General features: G+C 32.6%; 1 protein-coding gene across 1 annotated transcript; it reads right to left on the bottom strand.

The window, feature by feature from the left end:
* Window positions 1-13,760: 13,760 nt before the first annotated feature.
* Window positions 13,761-14,504, bottom strand: LOC139868606 (uncharacterized). Its single transcript, XM_071856940.1, has one exon. The coding sequence runs from the start codon at window positions 14,502-14,504 to the stop codon at window positions 13,761-13,763; it is 744 nt and encodes a 247-aa protein (XP_071713041.1).
* Between the last annotated feature and the right edge of the window lie 3,669 nt (window positions 14,505-18,173).

Here is an 18,173-nt window from a genome sequence, read left to right as displayed (position 1 = left end):
GCATTCGTTCCAGATTAACTAGACATGATTTAAATGTATTACCGAAGACTGAAAAGTCATCCATGAATACTTCCATGCATTCTTCTATCATGTCGTGAAAAATCGCCATCATACACCTTTGAAAGGTTGCAGGGGCGTTGCAAAGTCCAAATGGCATTCTTTTGTAAGCAAAAGTACCATAAGGGTACGTGAATGTGGTTTTCTCTTGATCTTCGGGTGCTATTGGAATTTGAAAATATCCGGAAAATCCATCTAGAAAACAATAGTAACTATTTCCAGCTAATCTTTCCAACATTTGATCTATGAAAGGTAAGGGAAAGTGATCTTTTTTGGTGGCGTCATTTAATTTTCTATAATCAATACATACACGCCATCCTGTTACAGTCCTAGTAGGAATAAGCTCATTTTTCTCATTTGTGATGACAGTCATGCCACCCTTCTTAGGTACGCATTGAACTGGGCTTACCCATGGACTATCAGAAATTGGATATATCAAACCTGCATCTAGCAGTTTAATAATCTCTTTCTTAACTACATCTTGCATATTAGGATTTAGTCTTCGTTGGCGTTGCACATACGTTTTATGACCTTCTTCCATAAGGATTTTATGTGTGCAATACGAAGGACTTATTCCTTTAATATCATGAATCTTCCATGCAATGGCTGGTTTATGAGCTTTCAACATAGAAATGAGTTGTGATTTCTCATTTTCAGTAAGAGAAGACGATATTATTACAGGTAATTCAGATTCACCATGTAAATAAGCGTATTCCAAATGGTTTGGAAGTGGCTTTAATTCTAATTTCGGAGGTTCTTCTATCGATGATTTATATCGATATCTGTCTTCTTCTTTTAGCATTTGAATTTCTTCTGTTGTTGGTTCATATCCATTAGCTATAAGTGTAGCTAACATTTCAGCTTCATCAATTGGTTCATTACCTTCTCCTAAAGAACATTCTCCTGTTCCTTGTAATTCTGGAAATTCTTCTAATAATTCTGCATGTGCATCTATAGTTTGAATATAATAACATGTATCATCTGCAGATTGTGGCTGTTGTATTGCTCTATCAACTGAAAAGGTAACACTCTCATCCTCTATACTTAGGGTCAGTTTCTTACCGAACACGTCTATCATTGCTTTAGCCGTGTTTAAGAATGGTCTTCCTAATATGAGAGGAACTTGAGAATCTTCTTCCATGTCTAAAACAACAAAATCTACTGGGAATACTAAAGTACCAACTTTAACTAGCATGTTCTCCATTATCCCTCTAGGATATTTTATTGATCTATCGGCTAGTTGTATGCTTATTCTGGTTGGTTTCAATTCTCCAAGGTCTAGTTTAGCGTATAGTGAATACGGCATTAGATTTATACTAGCACCTAAGTCTGCCAATGCTTCTATTGAACTAAGACTACCCAGAAAACATGGAATTGTGAAACTTCCTGGATCAGATAGTTTTTCTGGTATCTTATTCAACAGCACTGCTGAACAATTAGCATTCATAGTAACAGCCGAGAGTTCTTCCATTTTCTTTCTATTTGAGATTAGATCTTTCAAGAATTTAGCATATCTAGGCATTCCTGAAATCACATCAATGAAAGGAAGATTTACATTTATCTGTTTAAACATATCCAAGAATTTGGATTGCTCGGCTTCAAGTTTTTCCTTCTTCATTTTACTCGGGTAAGGAAGTGGTGGTTGGTATGGTTTAACATAAGGTTTATCCTTAACTGTGTTATCTTCATTAACCTTCTCAACTACCGGTTCTTTTTCCTTATCTTGATCAGGTTGTGGTTCTTGTGGAGTAGGAATAGTTTCATCAGAAGTTACAGGTATTTCAGGTGGTTTAAGTGTTGTACCACTTCTTGTGGTAATAGCTTTAGCTGTTTCATTCCGGGGGTTAGCGTTTGTATCACTAGGTAGACTTCCCGGTTTTCTTTCACCTATTAACCTTGCTAGGTTACTTACTTCTTGTTCCAGATTTTGAATAGAAGCTTGTTGATTTCTAAATGCTTGAGCATTTTGTTCATTGGTTTGTTTCTGAGATGTGAAAAACTGCGTTTGAGTTTCAACTAGCTTTGTCATCATATCTTCTAAATTCGGCTTTTTATCATCGGTTTGTTGTGGTGGTTTGTTTTGAAAATTCGGTCTTTGCTGATTGTAAGTATTATTGGATACTTGTTGATTGCTAGGACCTTGTTGGTTGTTGTATGGAATATTTCGGTTATAATTCTGGTTTTGATTGTAAATCGGTCTTGGCGGTTGATAATTATTCTGATAATTATTTCCAGGCCTTTGGTTTATGTATGAAATATTCTCTCTTTGTTCCATTGTTAATTCAATACTGAGACAATCTTTTGTCAAATGTGGTCCTCCACACTGCTCACAACTGATTCGTATTGAGTGAATATCCTTAGTCATCTTTTCCATTCGTCTCTCGAAAGCATCTATCTTTGCGGAAATGGAATCTAAGTCATGGCTAGAATCGGCTCTAGCTGCTTTAGATGATCTAATGATATCTTTTTCTTGGTGCCACTCATGTGAGTGGGAAGCAGTATTATCAATAATTTTGTAAGCATCAGTTTCGGTTTTCTTCATAATAGAACCACCAGCTGCTATATCTATGTATTTTCTTGTAGTGATGTCGCATCCTTGGTAAAATATTTGTACTATTTGACAGGTGTCTAAACCATGTTGCGGACATCCTCTTAACAACTTTCCATATCTTGTCCACGCCTCATATAGAGTTTCATTTGGTTTTTGTGTGAATGTAACAATTTCTGCTTGAAGTCTTACGGCTTTAGATGCAGGAAAGAATTGTTTAAGAAATTTGTCAATTAAAACATCCCATGTATCAATCGCCCCTTCAGGTAACGATTCCAACCAATCTTTGGCTTCTCCCTTTAAAGTCCAGGGAAATAACATGAGATATATCTGTTCATCCTCCACTTCTCGGATTTTAAATAGTGTGCAGATCCTATTAAAGGTACGTAGATGTTCATTTGGATCTTCCTTCGGCGCACCACTAAATTGGCATTGATTAGTCACCATGTGTAAAATTTGTCCTTTGATTTCATAATCTGGCGCATTAATGTCTGGATGAGTAATTGCGTGACCTTGGCCAGTGCGTTTAGCTCTCATTCGGTCTTCCATACTTAAAGGTTCCAGATTCTCCATAATTGAATTTGTTGAATCGGTATCACTAGATGGTTCTGATTTAATGGTTCGTTCCTCAACAATCTCTGTTTGAATGATTGGTGGTTCCGGAGGAAAGTTTAGTGGTTCAGGATCTACGAACCGTTCCTGAATATTCTCTGGATTCTCAATTGTGAGGTTGGGTTCAAAAAATGGATTATCGGAAATTTGAACTGAAGTACTTGGTTGACTGGATGACGATTCTAAAGAAAAATCAACGGCGGTTATATTTGTTAAACGATGTCTTGATCGAGTTACAGGTGGTGAACGTACAAAAGGTGATGAACGTCTTGCTCGGTGCATTCACTGAATATCCTATTAGTTTTAAAAAGGAAAGAAAAATTATAATAAGTTATCCAATCAATAGACTTTTCTGATTTTGCCCACGTTTCGAATAGCCAAAAGATGCAGCAGAGGGGCAGGATTCGTTTGTTCTCAATATAATTGAGGACTGTTTGGCTCCAATAACCCGGTCCACGTACAAATCCAACTATTTCTACGAACCAGAAAATTTTGATGTCTATTAATTTAACCACTCAAAATAAATTTTCGTAATTTTAAGAAATTTAGATAAGAAGTAGAAAAAAATTCTAAGTCCTAAAACTAGAATAGCGAGAAATAAGAGAGAAAAAGAGTTCGTCGCAAAAGGTCGAAAAAGAAAAAAAATGGTTGAAAAATAAAAGGTGACGGAAAAATAAAAGAAACTTATAAAAACTTAAAAATACTTAACTAACCTAACCTTATTACTACAACTAACTTAAAATTATAATCGCAAATTGAAATTATTAATTGGAATGATAATTGGTACATAGTAAAAGGTCTAAAAATATTAAAGCTTACAGGAGAAACTAAATCCCAAATGGAAATAACTTAAAAAGAAACTAAAACTTAAAAAGGCGTCGCAAAATTCTAAAGCACCTAAATCTTAGTCTAAAGAAAAAGCACTTAAGGAATTCTACGGCAAAGCCTAAAAATCTAGGAGTAAAAATAACTATAGCAAAAACTAAGTTTAAAATTAAATATGAGCTAAAAATACAAATATTACGCTACAACGATTAAAAAGGGACAAAATATTAAAAGAAATAAAAAGTGATAAAAAAAATACAATTTTTATTAAAATATTATTTTTATATTAATTATATTAAAGTATTAAGTTTTAAATATAATAAAACTAATTAAAAGTAGTTAAAATTAATTAAACTAAAAACTTAATTAATAATAATAAAATCAAATTAGGGTTTAATTAATAATAATAAAATAATATCCGTAATAAATGCGTTTTTAGGGTTTGTTTGTGGCCCTGTCAGACCCCTCATGCGAGTCGCATGGTTTAAGGGGGTAAGTCATGCGAGTCGCATGGACACCCTGAACTGGTTCAATTGGACTGGTTCAAATGACAGGTCACGTAATATTTATTATTTATTTATATTTTTCTGTTTTATATTTAAAAGATAAATATATATATAATTAAAATAAAACTTAATTTTAAAAACTAAAAATATACTTAAAATACTTTATAATTTTGTAAAAATAAAAGAAAAACTTAAAAATACACTTTAAAATATATATATATATTTTTTTCGATTTTAAAAGCTCTTTTTTTTATATATTTTTTAATTTTTTTAAAAATATAAATTTTACCAAAACTAATTATAACTTAAAAATTAAAAATATGGCGTTTCGCTTCGGCGAATTTCCCCGGCAGCGGCGCCAAAAATAACTTGATGTGAAGCGAGGTGTATATAAAATAGTTATTATTTTACTAGGAAAACACTATTAAATACGATACAATTTTACACAAGATATTTATTTATTTATAGAATGGATATACTTAAACCTTGCTACAACACTTATAGGCAGTGTACCTAATCGTACAGTAGTGTAGTTTTTAGTAAGTCCGGTTCGTTCCACAGGGAAATCTTTAAACAAAGCTCAACGCTATATTAGTTTACTTTTATAAAAATACAAATATATATATAAGTAATATTATTATTATAAAGGGGGGTTTTTACCGTTTAATGACCGGTTTGTCGATTTTAAGATTTTAGTCGCAGTTAAAACCTAATGTAAAATATAAAATAAATACAAAACTTAAATTAAAGCGTAAAGTAAATAACGATAATGAAATTGCGAATAATAAAAATGCGAGAAAATAAAATTGCGATAATTAAAAAGTACGATAATTAAAAATGCGATAAAATAAAATAACAATAAATAAAAGTGCGATAATTAGAAGTGCAATTAAATATAAAATAAAGGAAATTAAATATGAAATAAAAGAATTATGCTTATTTAAACTTCCGTAATCATGATGTTTGACGTGTTGATTTTAGTTTTATGCCCATGGGTTAATTGTCCTTTGTCCTGGATTATTTAATATGTCCGTCTGGTTTTTGTCCATAACAGTCCATCAGTCATAAATATAAATTGCAAGTGTCCTTGTCAAATTATTATTATACCCGAAGATAAATATTCCAACTAATTGGGGATTCGAATTGTAACAAGGTTTTAATACTTTGTTTAATGAATACACCAGGTTATCGACTGTGTGTAAACCAAGGTTTTACTACTTTGTTAACAATTACACCAATTACCCTTGAATGTAATTTCACCCCTGTTTTAATTATTCTAGTGACTATTAATCCATTCCCGTGTCCGGTTAAATGAACGATTATTCGTACATATAAATACCCCGCCCATCGTGTCCGATCGAGTGTATATGGTAATTTATAGGGACGCCCAATTGTAAATCTTTATATTAACATTAACAAACTTTCATTTAGTTAAACAAATATAAAGCCCATTAATAGCCCATAGTCTAATTTCCACAAGTGTCGTTCTTTTGTCCAAACCCCAATTATGGTACAAAGCCCAATTACCCAATTTTAGTAATTAGCCCAACATCATGATTACTTCGTTTTAAATAAGCATAATAATAACTTAGCTACGAGACATTAATATAAAAAGGTTGAACATAACTTACAATGATTAAAAATAGCGTAGCGTTACACGGACATAATTTCGACTTACACCCTTACAACATTCGCTAACATACCCTTATTATTAGAATTATAATTAAAATTAAAATTAAAATATAAATTATATATATATATATCGTATATATTGAGAGAGATTAAAATTATGTGTATAAAACTCGGCAGAAAACTGGCTTTATATAGGACCTGACCAACATTTTCACTCCATGCGACTCGCATGGATTTGTGCCTCTGGCCATGCGAGTCGCATGGCCACCCTGGATCCAGCCAAATTGCTTTGTTTTCTTCTTGCCGACGTAATATAATAATAATAATATATATAATATATAATTATATATAATTATATATATATTATATTATATTCTTGTGCATAGTAGACTAGATATTTTTGGTCCGTTGCGTCGGGCGTTTCTTCTTGGCTCAGGTCCCGGTTCCGGATTTTCGGACGTCTTCGCGTATTATTTTATATCGTGTACTTTGCGTCTTGTAACTTGTACTCTTGTCATTTTGAGACGTTCCTCATCAATATTTTGAACCTTTTTAATTGTATCTTGTACTTTTTAGCTCTTTGGACCTTTTTGTCTTCAATTTGTCGAATCTGCTTTTTATCTTCTCTTTTTAAAATTTAAACGAATATCGCTTGTAAATCGAACAATACCAACTAAAATCTTGTCTTTCTTGAGGAATAATGCTATGAAATATATGTTCGTTTTTAGCATTATCAAATATTCCCACACTTGAGCGTTGCTTGTCCTCAAGCAATATTGTCTTGAAATACTAGAATCACTTCTTTATTCTTCATACTTTGTACATCAGTGATTTCTATACGGCGGTATAAACAATGGTAATAACGATATGGTTTACAGTCCCACATGACTATAAAAATTTAGATCCATTAAGGAAATTGGATCTTTATGAAAACATTTGATCTTTTGAAAATTAAATCTAGTTTTTACCCTAGATAAGTTTTTCCGGAATAACCCTTTACCGGTGTTTGCAAAATATTTTTGTGGGTTTGGTGGGTTTCATAATTGAAAATTTTAGCTCAAAACTTGCGGTTTTGTGTCACCCACTTGCTAACCTTGTATTTGGAAAGCAACACATCCAGTTTACTTGTCCCGTATATTACCTTTCGGCAAACTACCGTCCGGTTGTAAAGGAAAGCGTTGAACAAGCAACTGTTAAGGCAATGTCCCGTGACATGCTTTTAATTATGGTCTATAACGTGTCGGACGCAATTACTATCCTTGGTAGGAGCAATAGTAAAGCTCACCCTTATAATTTGTCGGTTTGGCACAAAGTCCTGTCTTTGACCATGTTATGCAACCACCGTTCTTACGGTTGACACCCGATTTAGTTCAGGTGACCTAATGAATTCCAGGTGAATTCCTAGGATTTTACGTTCAATGATAATGAACGCATTGAAAATAGGGTTTTCAGAAAACAAATCGGTTTGTATTTTTGATCAAAATATTTTCTCGTTCAAGCTCGAGTTTAGATATCATCGAATTCCATGAGTTTGTAATTCTCAATCTTTAAGGTCAATCTCTAGGATTGAGTAATATCAGTCTTAAAAGCTGATTTTTAATCTTTAAGGAGATTATCCTTTCTGGGGATCTGATTCATTAGTCTTATCCAGCTAATTTGCATGGTGCCCCCCCATTGTACGAGATAAATCCTTCTCATGGTTAGGATAAATCTGACCACTTGGCGACCCTGTTTAATGCTGAGGTCCGTGGATTTCCTGCTGATTTTAGTGATCACTTTTCTAGATTTTTCGTCAACCTACAGCTGGTCTGAACGACAACTTCATGACCTAAATCAAGAAGCGCGTGTCTTTTTCGGAAGACTTTACTTCCTTTTAATGATAGAATTGATTCATCGTGTAGATCCATCTCTTCTTTTCTTTCATCGGGTAAAACAGTTTAGTTTAGTTCAAAGCAAAAGTATTTTCAGTTATTTGTTACAGATATATGTGGCATATGTTTAAAATAACTTGGTAAATTTTCCCACACTTGGCTTTTATTTTCCTTTTTATCGTCCTCTATTCCATTTTAAATGAATTTTAACATTTTAGTTTGTTTCTCAATTTATGTCCTTTCCGAGGTAACAATAATTTCGGTGTTAAAACCTAGTTTTATCGTTCATAAATATGTATAAACATGATTTGAATTCATTTAATTGAAAATTTTTACTAGAATTGGGTAGTCAGTATATAAGACTAGGGCTGTTCTTTTTTATCAGAGAGCACTAGATTCTAATACAACTACTGCTTTACTAGGGCTGTACTTTTTAGCTCTTTGGACCTTTTTGTCTTCAATTTGTCGAATCTGCTTTTTATCTTCTCTTTTTAAAATTTAAACGAATATCGCTTGTAAATCGAACAATACCAACTAAAATCTTGTCTTTCTTGAGGAATAATGCTATGAAATATATGTTCGTTTTTAGCATTATCAGGTTGATAATTATTCTGATAATTATTTCCAGGCCTTTGGTTCATGTATGAAACATTCTCTCTTTGTTCCATTGTTTGTTCAATACTGAGACAATCTTTTGTCAAATGTGGTCCTCCACACTGCTCACAACTAATTCTTATTGAGTGAATATCTTTAGTCATCTTTTCCATTCGTCTCTCGACAGCATCTATCTTTGCGGAAATGGAATCAAAGTCATGGCTAGAATCGGCTCTAGCTGCTTTAGATGATCTAACGATATCTTTTTCTTGATGCCACTCATGTGAGTGGGAATCAGTGTTATCAATAATTTTGTAAGCTTCAGTTGCGATTTTCTTCATAATGGAACCACCAGCTGCTATATCGATGCCTTTTTGTGTAGTGATGTCGCATCCTTGGTAGAATATTCTTACTATTTGATAAGTATCTAAACCATGTTGCGGATATCCTCTTAACAACTTTCCAAATCTTGTCCACGCCTCATATAGAGTTTCATTTGGCTGTTGTGTGAATGTAACAATTTCTCCTTAAAGTCTCACGGCTTTAGATGCCGAAAAGAATTGTTTAAGAAAATTTTCAACTAAAACGTCCCATGTATCAATCGCCCCTTCAGGTAATGATTCCAACCAATCTTTAGCTTCTCCCTTTAAAGTCCAGGGAAATAACATGAGATATATCTGTTCATCCACCACTTCTCTTATTTTAAATAAAGTACAGATCCTATTAAAGGTACGAAGATGTTCATTTGGATCTTCCTTCGGCGCACCACTAAATTGGCATTGATTAGTTACCATGTGTAGGATTTGTCCTTTGATTTCATAATCTGGCACATTAATGTCTGGTTGAGTAATTGCGTGACCTTGACCAGTGCGTTTAGCTCGCGTTCGGTCTTCCATACTTAGAGGTTCCAGATTTTCCATGATTGAATTTGTAGAATCCGAATCACTAGAGGATTCTAATTTAATGGTTTGTTCCTCGACAATCTATGTTTGAATGATTGGTGGTTCCAGAGGAAAGATTAATGGTTCAGGATCTCTGAATTGTCCCTGAATATCCTCCGGATTCTCAATTGTGAGGTCGGGTTCAAAAAATGGATTATCGGAAATTTGAATTAGAGTACTTGGTCGACTTGATGACGATTCTAAAGAAAAATCAACGGCGACAATATTAGCTAGATGTCTTGATCGAGTTACAGGTGGTGAACGTATGAAAGGTGGTGAATGTTTTGCTCGGTGCATTCACAGAATATCCTATTAGTTATAAAAAGAAAGAAAAATTATATAAGTTATCCAATTAATAGACTTTTCTACTTTTGCCCACGTTTCGAATAGCCAAAAGATGTAGCAGGGAGCCAGAACCCTTTAAATCGGAAGATCACAACTCAGCCACTAACAAATCCAACTATTACTTCGAAGCAGAAAATTTGGATGTCTATCAATTTAACCGCTTAAAATAATTTTTCGTTGAAATTTAAAGAAATTTTAGAGAAGTAATAGAGAAAATTCTAAGTCCTAAAACTAGAGCGGCGAGAAATAAGAAAGAAAAGAGTGCGTCGAAAAACGACGAAAATAAAAGGTCGAAAAATAAGGCGTCGAAAAATAAAAATAGAGTAGCGCGTCGAAACTTAAAAAAAAAAACCTAAAATTTATAAACAGCGTCGCAAAATTCTAAAGCACCTAAATCTTAGTCTAAAGAAAAAGCACTTAAGGGATTTTACGGCAAAGCCTAAGAATCAAAGAATAAAAATAAACTACGACAAATACTAGTCTTAAAACTAATTACGAGCGAAAAATATAAATATTACGAATAAACAATTAAAAAGGTACGAAATAACAATAAAACTTAAAGTTGTAAAAAAAATACAATTTTTATAAAAATATTATTTTTATATTATATTTTATAAAAGTATTAATTTATATATTAATAAAACTAAATAAAACTTAAAGATACAAATTTAATTAACTAAAACTAATTAATATTTTAATTAAACCCTAATTAATAATAATAATTAATTAAATAACCCTAATTTTGCATTAATTACGTACTATGTTTCAGTCTGTCAGAGACCTCCGCGAGTACGGATATCCTCAGTTTAAAAATTCTGCGAGTGTGGAGGATGCAGGTTCAGTTGAAGTGCAGGTCGAATTATTACAGGTTCAGTTATTTTTTTTTTTACTTTTTTGTTTTGTTTTTAATTTTCTGTTTTTATTTTATAGAAAATATTTTATAATATAACTAAAACTTATATTTTGAATAAAAATTAGTTACTAGTATTTTATAACTACAAAAATATTTTTTTAAAGACTTAAAGATATATATATTTTTATATATTTTTATATTTATGATATTTAAAAACTTATGTAAATATATTTTTACAGAAATAATTTAATTTTTTTTTATTTTTATAGCGTCTCGCTTCGGCGTTAAGTGTTGTTCCCCGGCAGCGGCGCCAAAAACTTGACGTTAAAGCGAAGGGGTACTAAATACTATAATGTTTTACTAGTAAATACTATTAAATACGATACAATTTTACACAAGTTATTTATTTATTTATAGAGTGGATATACCTAAACCTTGCTACAACACTTATAGGCAGTATACCTAATCGTACAGTAGTATAGTTTTTAGTAAGTCTGGTTCGTCCACAGGGAACTAGCCAAGTTTAACGCTATATTTTTAAAAACTATATTTGTATATATATATATATATATATATATATATATATATATATATATATAAGAAGTATTATTATTATTATAAAGGGGGTTTTTACCGTTTAATGACCGGTTTATCGATTTAAAAACTTAAATCGCAGTTAAAACCTAATGTAAAATATTAAATATATAAAAGACTTAATTTAAAGCGTAAAGTAAATAACAATAATTAAAGTGTGATAAATTAAAGTGCGATAAATAAAATGACAATAAATAAAATTGCGATAATTAAAAAGTACGATAATTAAAATGACAATAAATTAAAGTGCGATAATTAAAAGTACGATAATTAAAATGACAATAAATTAAAGTGCGATAATTAAAAGTGCAATTAAATATGAAATAAAGGAATTATGCTTATTTAAACATCCGTAATCATGATGTTTGACGTGTTAATTTTAGTTTATTACCATGGGTTAATTGTCCTTTGTCCTGGATTATTCGATATGTCCATACGGTTTTGTCCATAATAGTCCATCAGTCATAAATATAAAGTGCGAGAGTCTTCGTCAAATTATCCTTATACCCGAAGTCAAATATTCCAACTAATTGGGGATTCGAATTGTAACAAGGTCTTAATACTTTGTTTAATAAATACATCAGGTTATCGACGGCGTGTAGTCCAAGGTTTTACTACTTTGTTAACAATTACACCAATTACCCTTGAATGTAATCCACCCCTGTTTAAATGAGTCTATTGATTATTAATTCATTTCCGTGTCCGGTAAAATGAACAATTATTGGTATTTATAGATATCCCGCCCACCGTACCCGATTAAGCGTATGTGGTTATTTATAGATACGTCAAATTATAACCTTTATATTAAATTAACGAGGTATCGTTAAGTTAATATAAAACCCATTAATAGCCCATAGTCTAATTTCCACAAGTTTTGTTCTTTTATCCAAACCCCAATTATGGTCCAAAACCCAATTACCCAAATTTAATATTTAGCCCAACATCACGATTACTTCGGAATTAAATAAGCATAATAATAACTTAGCTACGAGACATTAATTTAAAAAAGTTGAACATAACTTACAATGATTAATAATAGCGTAGCGTTACACGGACAGAATTTCGACTTACAAACTTAAAACATTCGCTAACATACCCTTATTATTAAAATTAAATTAAAATTAAAATTATAAATTATAAATATAAATATATATATTGAGAGATAGAGAGTGAATTAGAAAAAGATGTGTTTTTTCGTGCAGAATTCGATGGCTTTTATAGGCCCACAATTTACTGTGCAGCTCCGCGAGTGCGGAGCTTTTGCTCTTTAGAACTCCGCGAGTGCGGAGGTCTGAAATACAGCTCACATTAAAGATCCAAAACGTGGGCAGCTTTTAATTATAATATATAATAATATATATAATTAATTATATATTATATTATATTCTTGTGCACAGTTGACTTGTAATTTTTGGTCCGTTGCGTCGCGCGTTGAGAGTTGACTTTGGTCCCGGTTCCGGTTTTTCGAACGTCCTTTTGTACGATTTAATAATTTGAACTTTGCGTTTTGCGGCTCGTACTCTTGTACTTTTGAGACGTTTCTCATCAATAATTTGAACCTCTTTGATTGTACTTTGTACTTTTTAGCTTTTTGGTCGTTTGTGTCTTCAATTCGTCGAATCTGCCTTTTGTCTTCACCTTTTATTATTTAAACGAATATCACTTGTAAATAGGACAATTGCAACTAAAAGCTTGTCTTTCTTGAGGGATAATGCCATGAAATATATGTTCGTTTTTAGCATTATCAATGCCGATTCTAAACATGAGAGGATCCATTTTCTCCACTTGTTCCCGAACCCCATACAACTCATCACGTCCTCTAAAAACTTCCAATTGAGGCAATGGAATGCCTTCTAAAAATCAACTTTAAAGAGAATGCCTTTTTGATTTTTAGACTTCAAATAATCAATACATTCGTTAACAATTAAAGCACCGTCTAATATGAAATGTCCTTTCAAAAACGCACTTTATTCGCAACCGACAAGCGAAGGAAGCACTTTTCTCAACCGATTCGATAGAATTTTTGAAATTATCTTATAATAACTTCCAATTAGACTAATCGGTCAAAAATCACCTAGGTTAACCGGGTCCTATTTCTTTGGAACTAATGTTACAAAGGAAGCATTGCACCCTCGTGATATTTCTGATTTTTCCCGAAACCAATTAATCGCATCTACAAGGTCACCTTTAATCAAATCCCAATATTTTTTTAAAAACCGCAAATTAAATCCATCGGGCCCCGGGGCTTTCGAACTACCACATTCAAACACCGCATCTTTGATCTCTCTTTCGCCTAATGGAACTTCCAAAGAGTCTGATTCCTCCCTCGAAAGTGATGGGAATCTTAATTCTTCCATGCTTGGCCGATCAATATTCGGTTCCTCAAAACTTTTTTTGTAGTGCTCGAAAACCGTATTTTTTTATATCATGTGGCGAGTCATTCCATATACCATTGATGTTTAGACCACGTATGTTGCACTTGTTGTTGTTTCTTTTAATGATCGAGTGAAAGTAACGGGTGTTTTCATCACCTTCTAGAATCCATTTGACGCGAGCCTTTTGTTTAAGCATTTCCCGTTTAACATTCTCCTTTTCTAACCATAACTTCCTAGATTCTTTCCGATGGTTCCTTTCATCTTTGTCAAGCATTGTAGATTCTGCCTTAAGCTCAAGTTGTAGACTCGTGTTTTTAAGTAATTCAATTTCACCTTCAATATTATTATACTTACTCTTACTCCATTCAGGAAGAGCATCCTTTACATTCTTGAGTTTATTACGAAACACACAGTCTTTCCTAGCTATAGTTGGAACCGTTTTACCCCATGCTTCCTCGATTATTTTATCAACATCTTTCTCATCAAACCAAACATCAAAAACCTTAAATGGTTTTGGCATGAAATTTCTTTTTTCATCTTTGATAACAATAGGGCAATGGTCTGAATTTTCCCTATCTAGTGCAAGCGTAGTGAGATCATTCCAAAGAGAGTAGAATTTTTTGTTTACAAGGAAACGATCCAACTTACTAAACTTTATCCCATCATCGCTAACACGTGTAAAGTTTCTACCCCCTAATGGTATCTCCATCAAGCTTGTTTTGTCAATAAAATCGTTGAACCAATTAGCCATATACTCGTTAAAATCACAGTTAAATCTTTAAACAGGGTCTCTAACTTCGTTAAAGTCACCTCCTATAATTATTGCCTCATTACACCCTAATATATATATATCTAGATAATTCGGCCCAAAGTTTTTGTTTTTGGCCATCTTCGTGAGGCCCATGTATGTTTAGAATTGAAGGTGTTTCGTATGCCCGAGAGACATATTAAATTAACGTGGCTAATATGTTTTGATCCAAGTCGGGTCATACCCAATAACAAGCTTACCGACACCTTATTCGTATTTGATCTTAACGATTGGATCATTGATCAAATACGCGACACTTGAACTTTAAAAAAAGTGGTTTTCTGAAATATTACTTGATGTGTACATATATATATATATATATATATATATATATATATATATATATATATATATATATATATATATATATATATATATATATATATATATATATATATATATATATATATATATATATAAATTATGGAATAATTTATATTATATGGATTTAATTATTTATAGGTTAAATAATTAATTTAGTTATGTTACATTTTATAAAATTGGTTTTATAAATAAAATGTACATAATTAATAATAATGACATGGAAGTTTATAAAAGGGAGGGGTTTTATAAAATTAGTTTTAAAAAGACTATTTTATAAAAAATGAATGTGGCATGGGAGATGGGATTATTGGGTTCATGAACTCATTCTTTTGACTACTTGGTTTTCCCATATATCCATGTACACATGCCTAGCTCTCTTGGAGACTTCACATACATGCAAAATACATCAAGTCATTTGCAAAAAAAATTTTGCACTCTCTTTTTTTTTTTAGCTGATTGCCGTGACCTTTCAAGCAAGAGGGAGAGTTCATTTTTCCTTTTTGCAAGCTTGTTTCAATTGTAAATTAAATCCTGACTATAGTACAAAGGTGTTGGTGGTAAGCTTGGGGTATATATACTTGAGGTTTCATCCATTTGAGGATCCATTCATCATCATCATCTTCATCACTCACTACCTAGCTTGGAGAAGGTATAAACTCTTTACTTGCTTGTAGTTTGTAAGTATGTTTCATAACTTGATCCTAATTGGGATTTAACTCTAATTGGTTAAAGATTAACAAGTTCAATTGGTAATATTTTCATGCTTCCGCTTTATTTAGATTCATAAAATGTTTTAAGTATTATGAAACTTGTTAAATCCCAACAATGGTATCTAGAGCCGAAGTTGTTGAAATATGCTTCGTGATGATTTATTAAACCCACTATATTTTTGCATTTTATGAACATGCATGATAGTAGAAAAATTTTCGGGTTTTGGGTAGGTTGTTAGTTTGGTCGAATTTCATGGGTCCCAAAATGGGTTTTGGGTTGTTCCATGTTGTTCATATTTTGGTTGTATGATAATGTTCACAATCTAAGCCTTGACCTTGTGTTTGAATGGTTGCATGTTTGGTTGATTTAATTCATTCATTTGGTATGTAATATTAATTCATTCATTTGGTTTGTAATAATATTATTTTGGTTATGTAATTTATTTTATATTTGGTATGTAAAATAGATTAGGTTGTAATTTCATTTTTTTTAGAGAAAAATGTATTAGGATATATTTTTTGTAAAAATGATGAAGATGATGAAGACTTGAAGAACACAAAAAGAAGCATTTGGATGCAAGTTTAAGTGGGAGATTTAAAATCTCCTACTTTGTGTTATAACCCCTTAACCGGTGGCATTTGTTTTCGGCTAAACAAATGTCTACCAAAATGGCTTGATTGTGAACATATTTGTTTTGCATGTATGGTTGTTTATTGTGTTTGTATGTTTGGTTGCTACAAGTATATCACATGTTAACAACAAGCAAGATGACAATTTAATTGGTTAAATTTGACATTAATAACATGCAAAACGACGATTTAATTGGTTAAATTAAAAGTGGCAAGAGGACATTAATAAATGGTTATTAAGAACACTAAAAGAATCACACATATAAAATAGTTTATATCAAGTAATTGGCTTAATTACAAGACTTGAAAATGGATTTCAAATGAACCATACACTAAATGCATGTTGGTGTATGACATAAAAGTTTTCTTAAACTAGAAATAATGGAAAATTAAAATCCCTTCAATTAACAAGGTAAACAAGTTAAACGCCATCCTTTTGTGCAACACTTAAAAATATTATGGAACTCATAATGGGATAAAGGTCACCTAACCGTTATGAGCAAACTAATATGATTGAGGTAAATTTCGCACACTTGTGGGATAAAGGTCACTTAACCACTTGTATATTAAATTTACACGTTTACACAAGTAGGACGACTTGATTTGGGAATCATGAACTTAGGGTCACCGAAGCATGATGAAATAATAGGCGTTGATGGGATAAATATGCCATGCAAAAGGATTGCATGATCCCATAACTTAGAAGTTGCAAAAGGATTGCAATTGTTATACAATGACTACCTAGCTAAATCAAATGATGGGATAAAGGTCACCTAACCGAAATTTGGTTTACCATTGGATTCTAAAATTTAATAAATATCAATTGGATTTAAAGGGTATTGATTGTTAAATTAAAATTAATACTTAAACGACTTTGTTAAATTTTGTAGATGGCCGCCAATAACAACAACATTCTAAACGCACCAATAAACTTTAACAACCTATCGTTGAGGTCAATCCTCGAAAAGGAAAAACTCAACCATACGAACTTCATGGATTGGTTTCGTAATCTAAGAATTGTCCTCAAACTAGAGGATAGGGCGTATGTGTTGGAAGACCCCATTCCCGATCAATCGAACGAGGATGATACGAAAGGCATGGCTTATTGGGAGAAATATTGTACCGATTCGGTGCAAGTTTCTTGCCTCATGCTTGGGACTATGATACCAGAACTCCAAAAGGATTTCGAGCATCATAGTGCATATGACATGATCATGCAATTGAAAGAGATGTTACTTCAACAAGCTCGTGTCGAGCGCTTCGAAACGGTTCGAGCGCTTCATGCATATCGGATGGACGACTCCCAATCCGTTTCATCTTATGTCCTTAAGATGAAAAGCCTTATTGATCGAGCAAACCGTCTAAACTGCAACGTGTCTAATGAATTAGCCACGGACCTTATCCTTAATTCCTTGTCGAAGAGGTTTGACACATTTGTAATGAATTACAACATGAATGGATGGGATAAGAGCATTGGCGAATTACATGCCATGCTTAAGACGGCCGAAGCAAGCATGGGTAAAAGGGCTTCACCCATGTTTATGATCAATGAAGGCGGGTCCAAAAACAATAACACTTCTAAGCCGAAGGCGGCTAAGAGGAAAGGACCCTCCTACCAAGGCAAGGGCAAGGGAACGGGGAAGATGGTTACCCTGACCAACAATAACAAGAAGCAAAAGGTTGCCGGTAAAGCTAACCCCAAGGAAGATCCGTGCTTTGGTTGCGGTGAAATGGGTCACTGGAAACGCAACTGCCCGGTCTACCTAAAGGAGTTGAAAGAGAAGAGGGATGCAGGGCAAACCTCAGGTAATGTATATATGGTATACATTGAGCTTAGTATTACTTCTTTTAATACATGGGTATTAGACACAGGATGTGGAACTCACATTTGTAATTCTATGCAGGGGTTCAAAAGAAGTAAACAAAAGCGGGAACATCAAGTCTCTAC

Source organism: Rutidosis leptorrhynchoides, chromosome 9 (assembly GCF_046630445.1).
Source record: "Rutidosis leptorrhynchoides isolate AG116_Rl617_1_P2 chromosome 9, CSIRO_AGI_Rlap_v1, whole genome shotgun sequence".
In the NCBI taxonomy this organism is placed as follows: Eukaryota; Viridiplantae; Streptophyta; class Magnoliopsida; order Asterales; family Asteraceae; genus Rutidosis; species Rutidosis leptorrhynchoides.
Note: the sequence above shows the minus strand (reverse complement) of the source record. Positions and strands in the feature narration are given on the sequence as shown.

What these genes read in the sequence shown, in the direction of transcription:
- LOC139868606 (XM_071856940.1), bottom strand. Translation starts at nt 14,504, where the DNA reads ATGGCTAATTGGTTCAACGATTTTATTGACAAAACAAGCTTGATGGAG.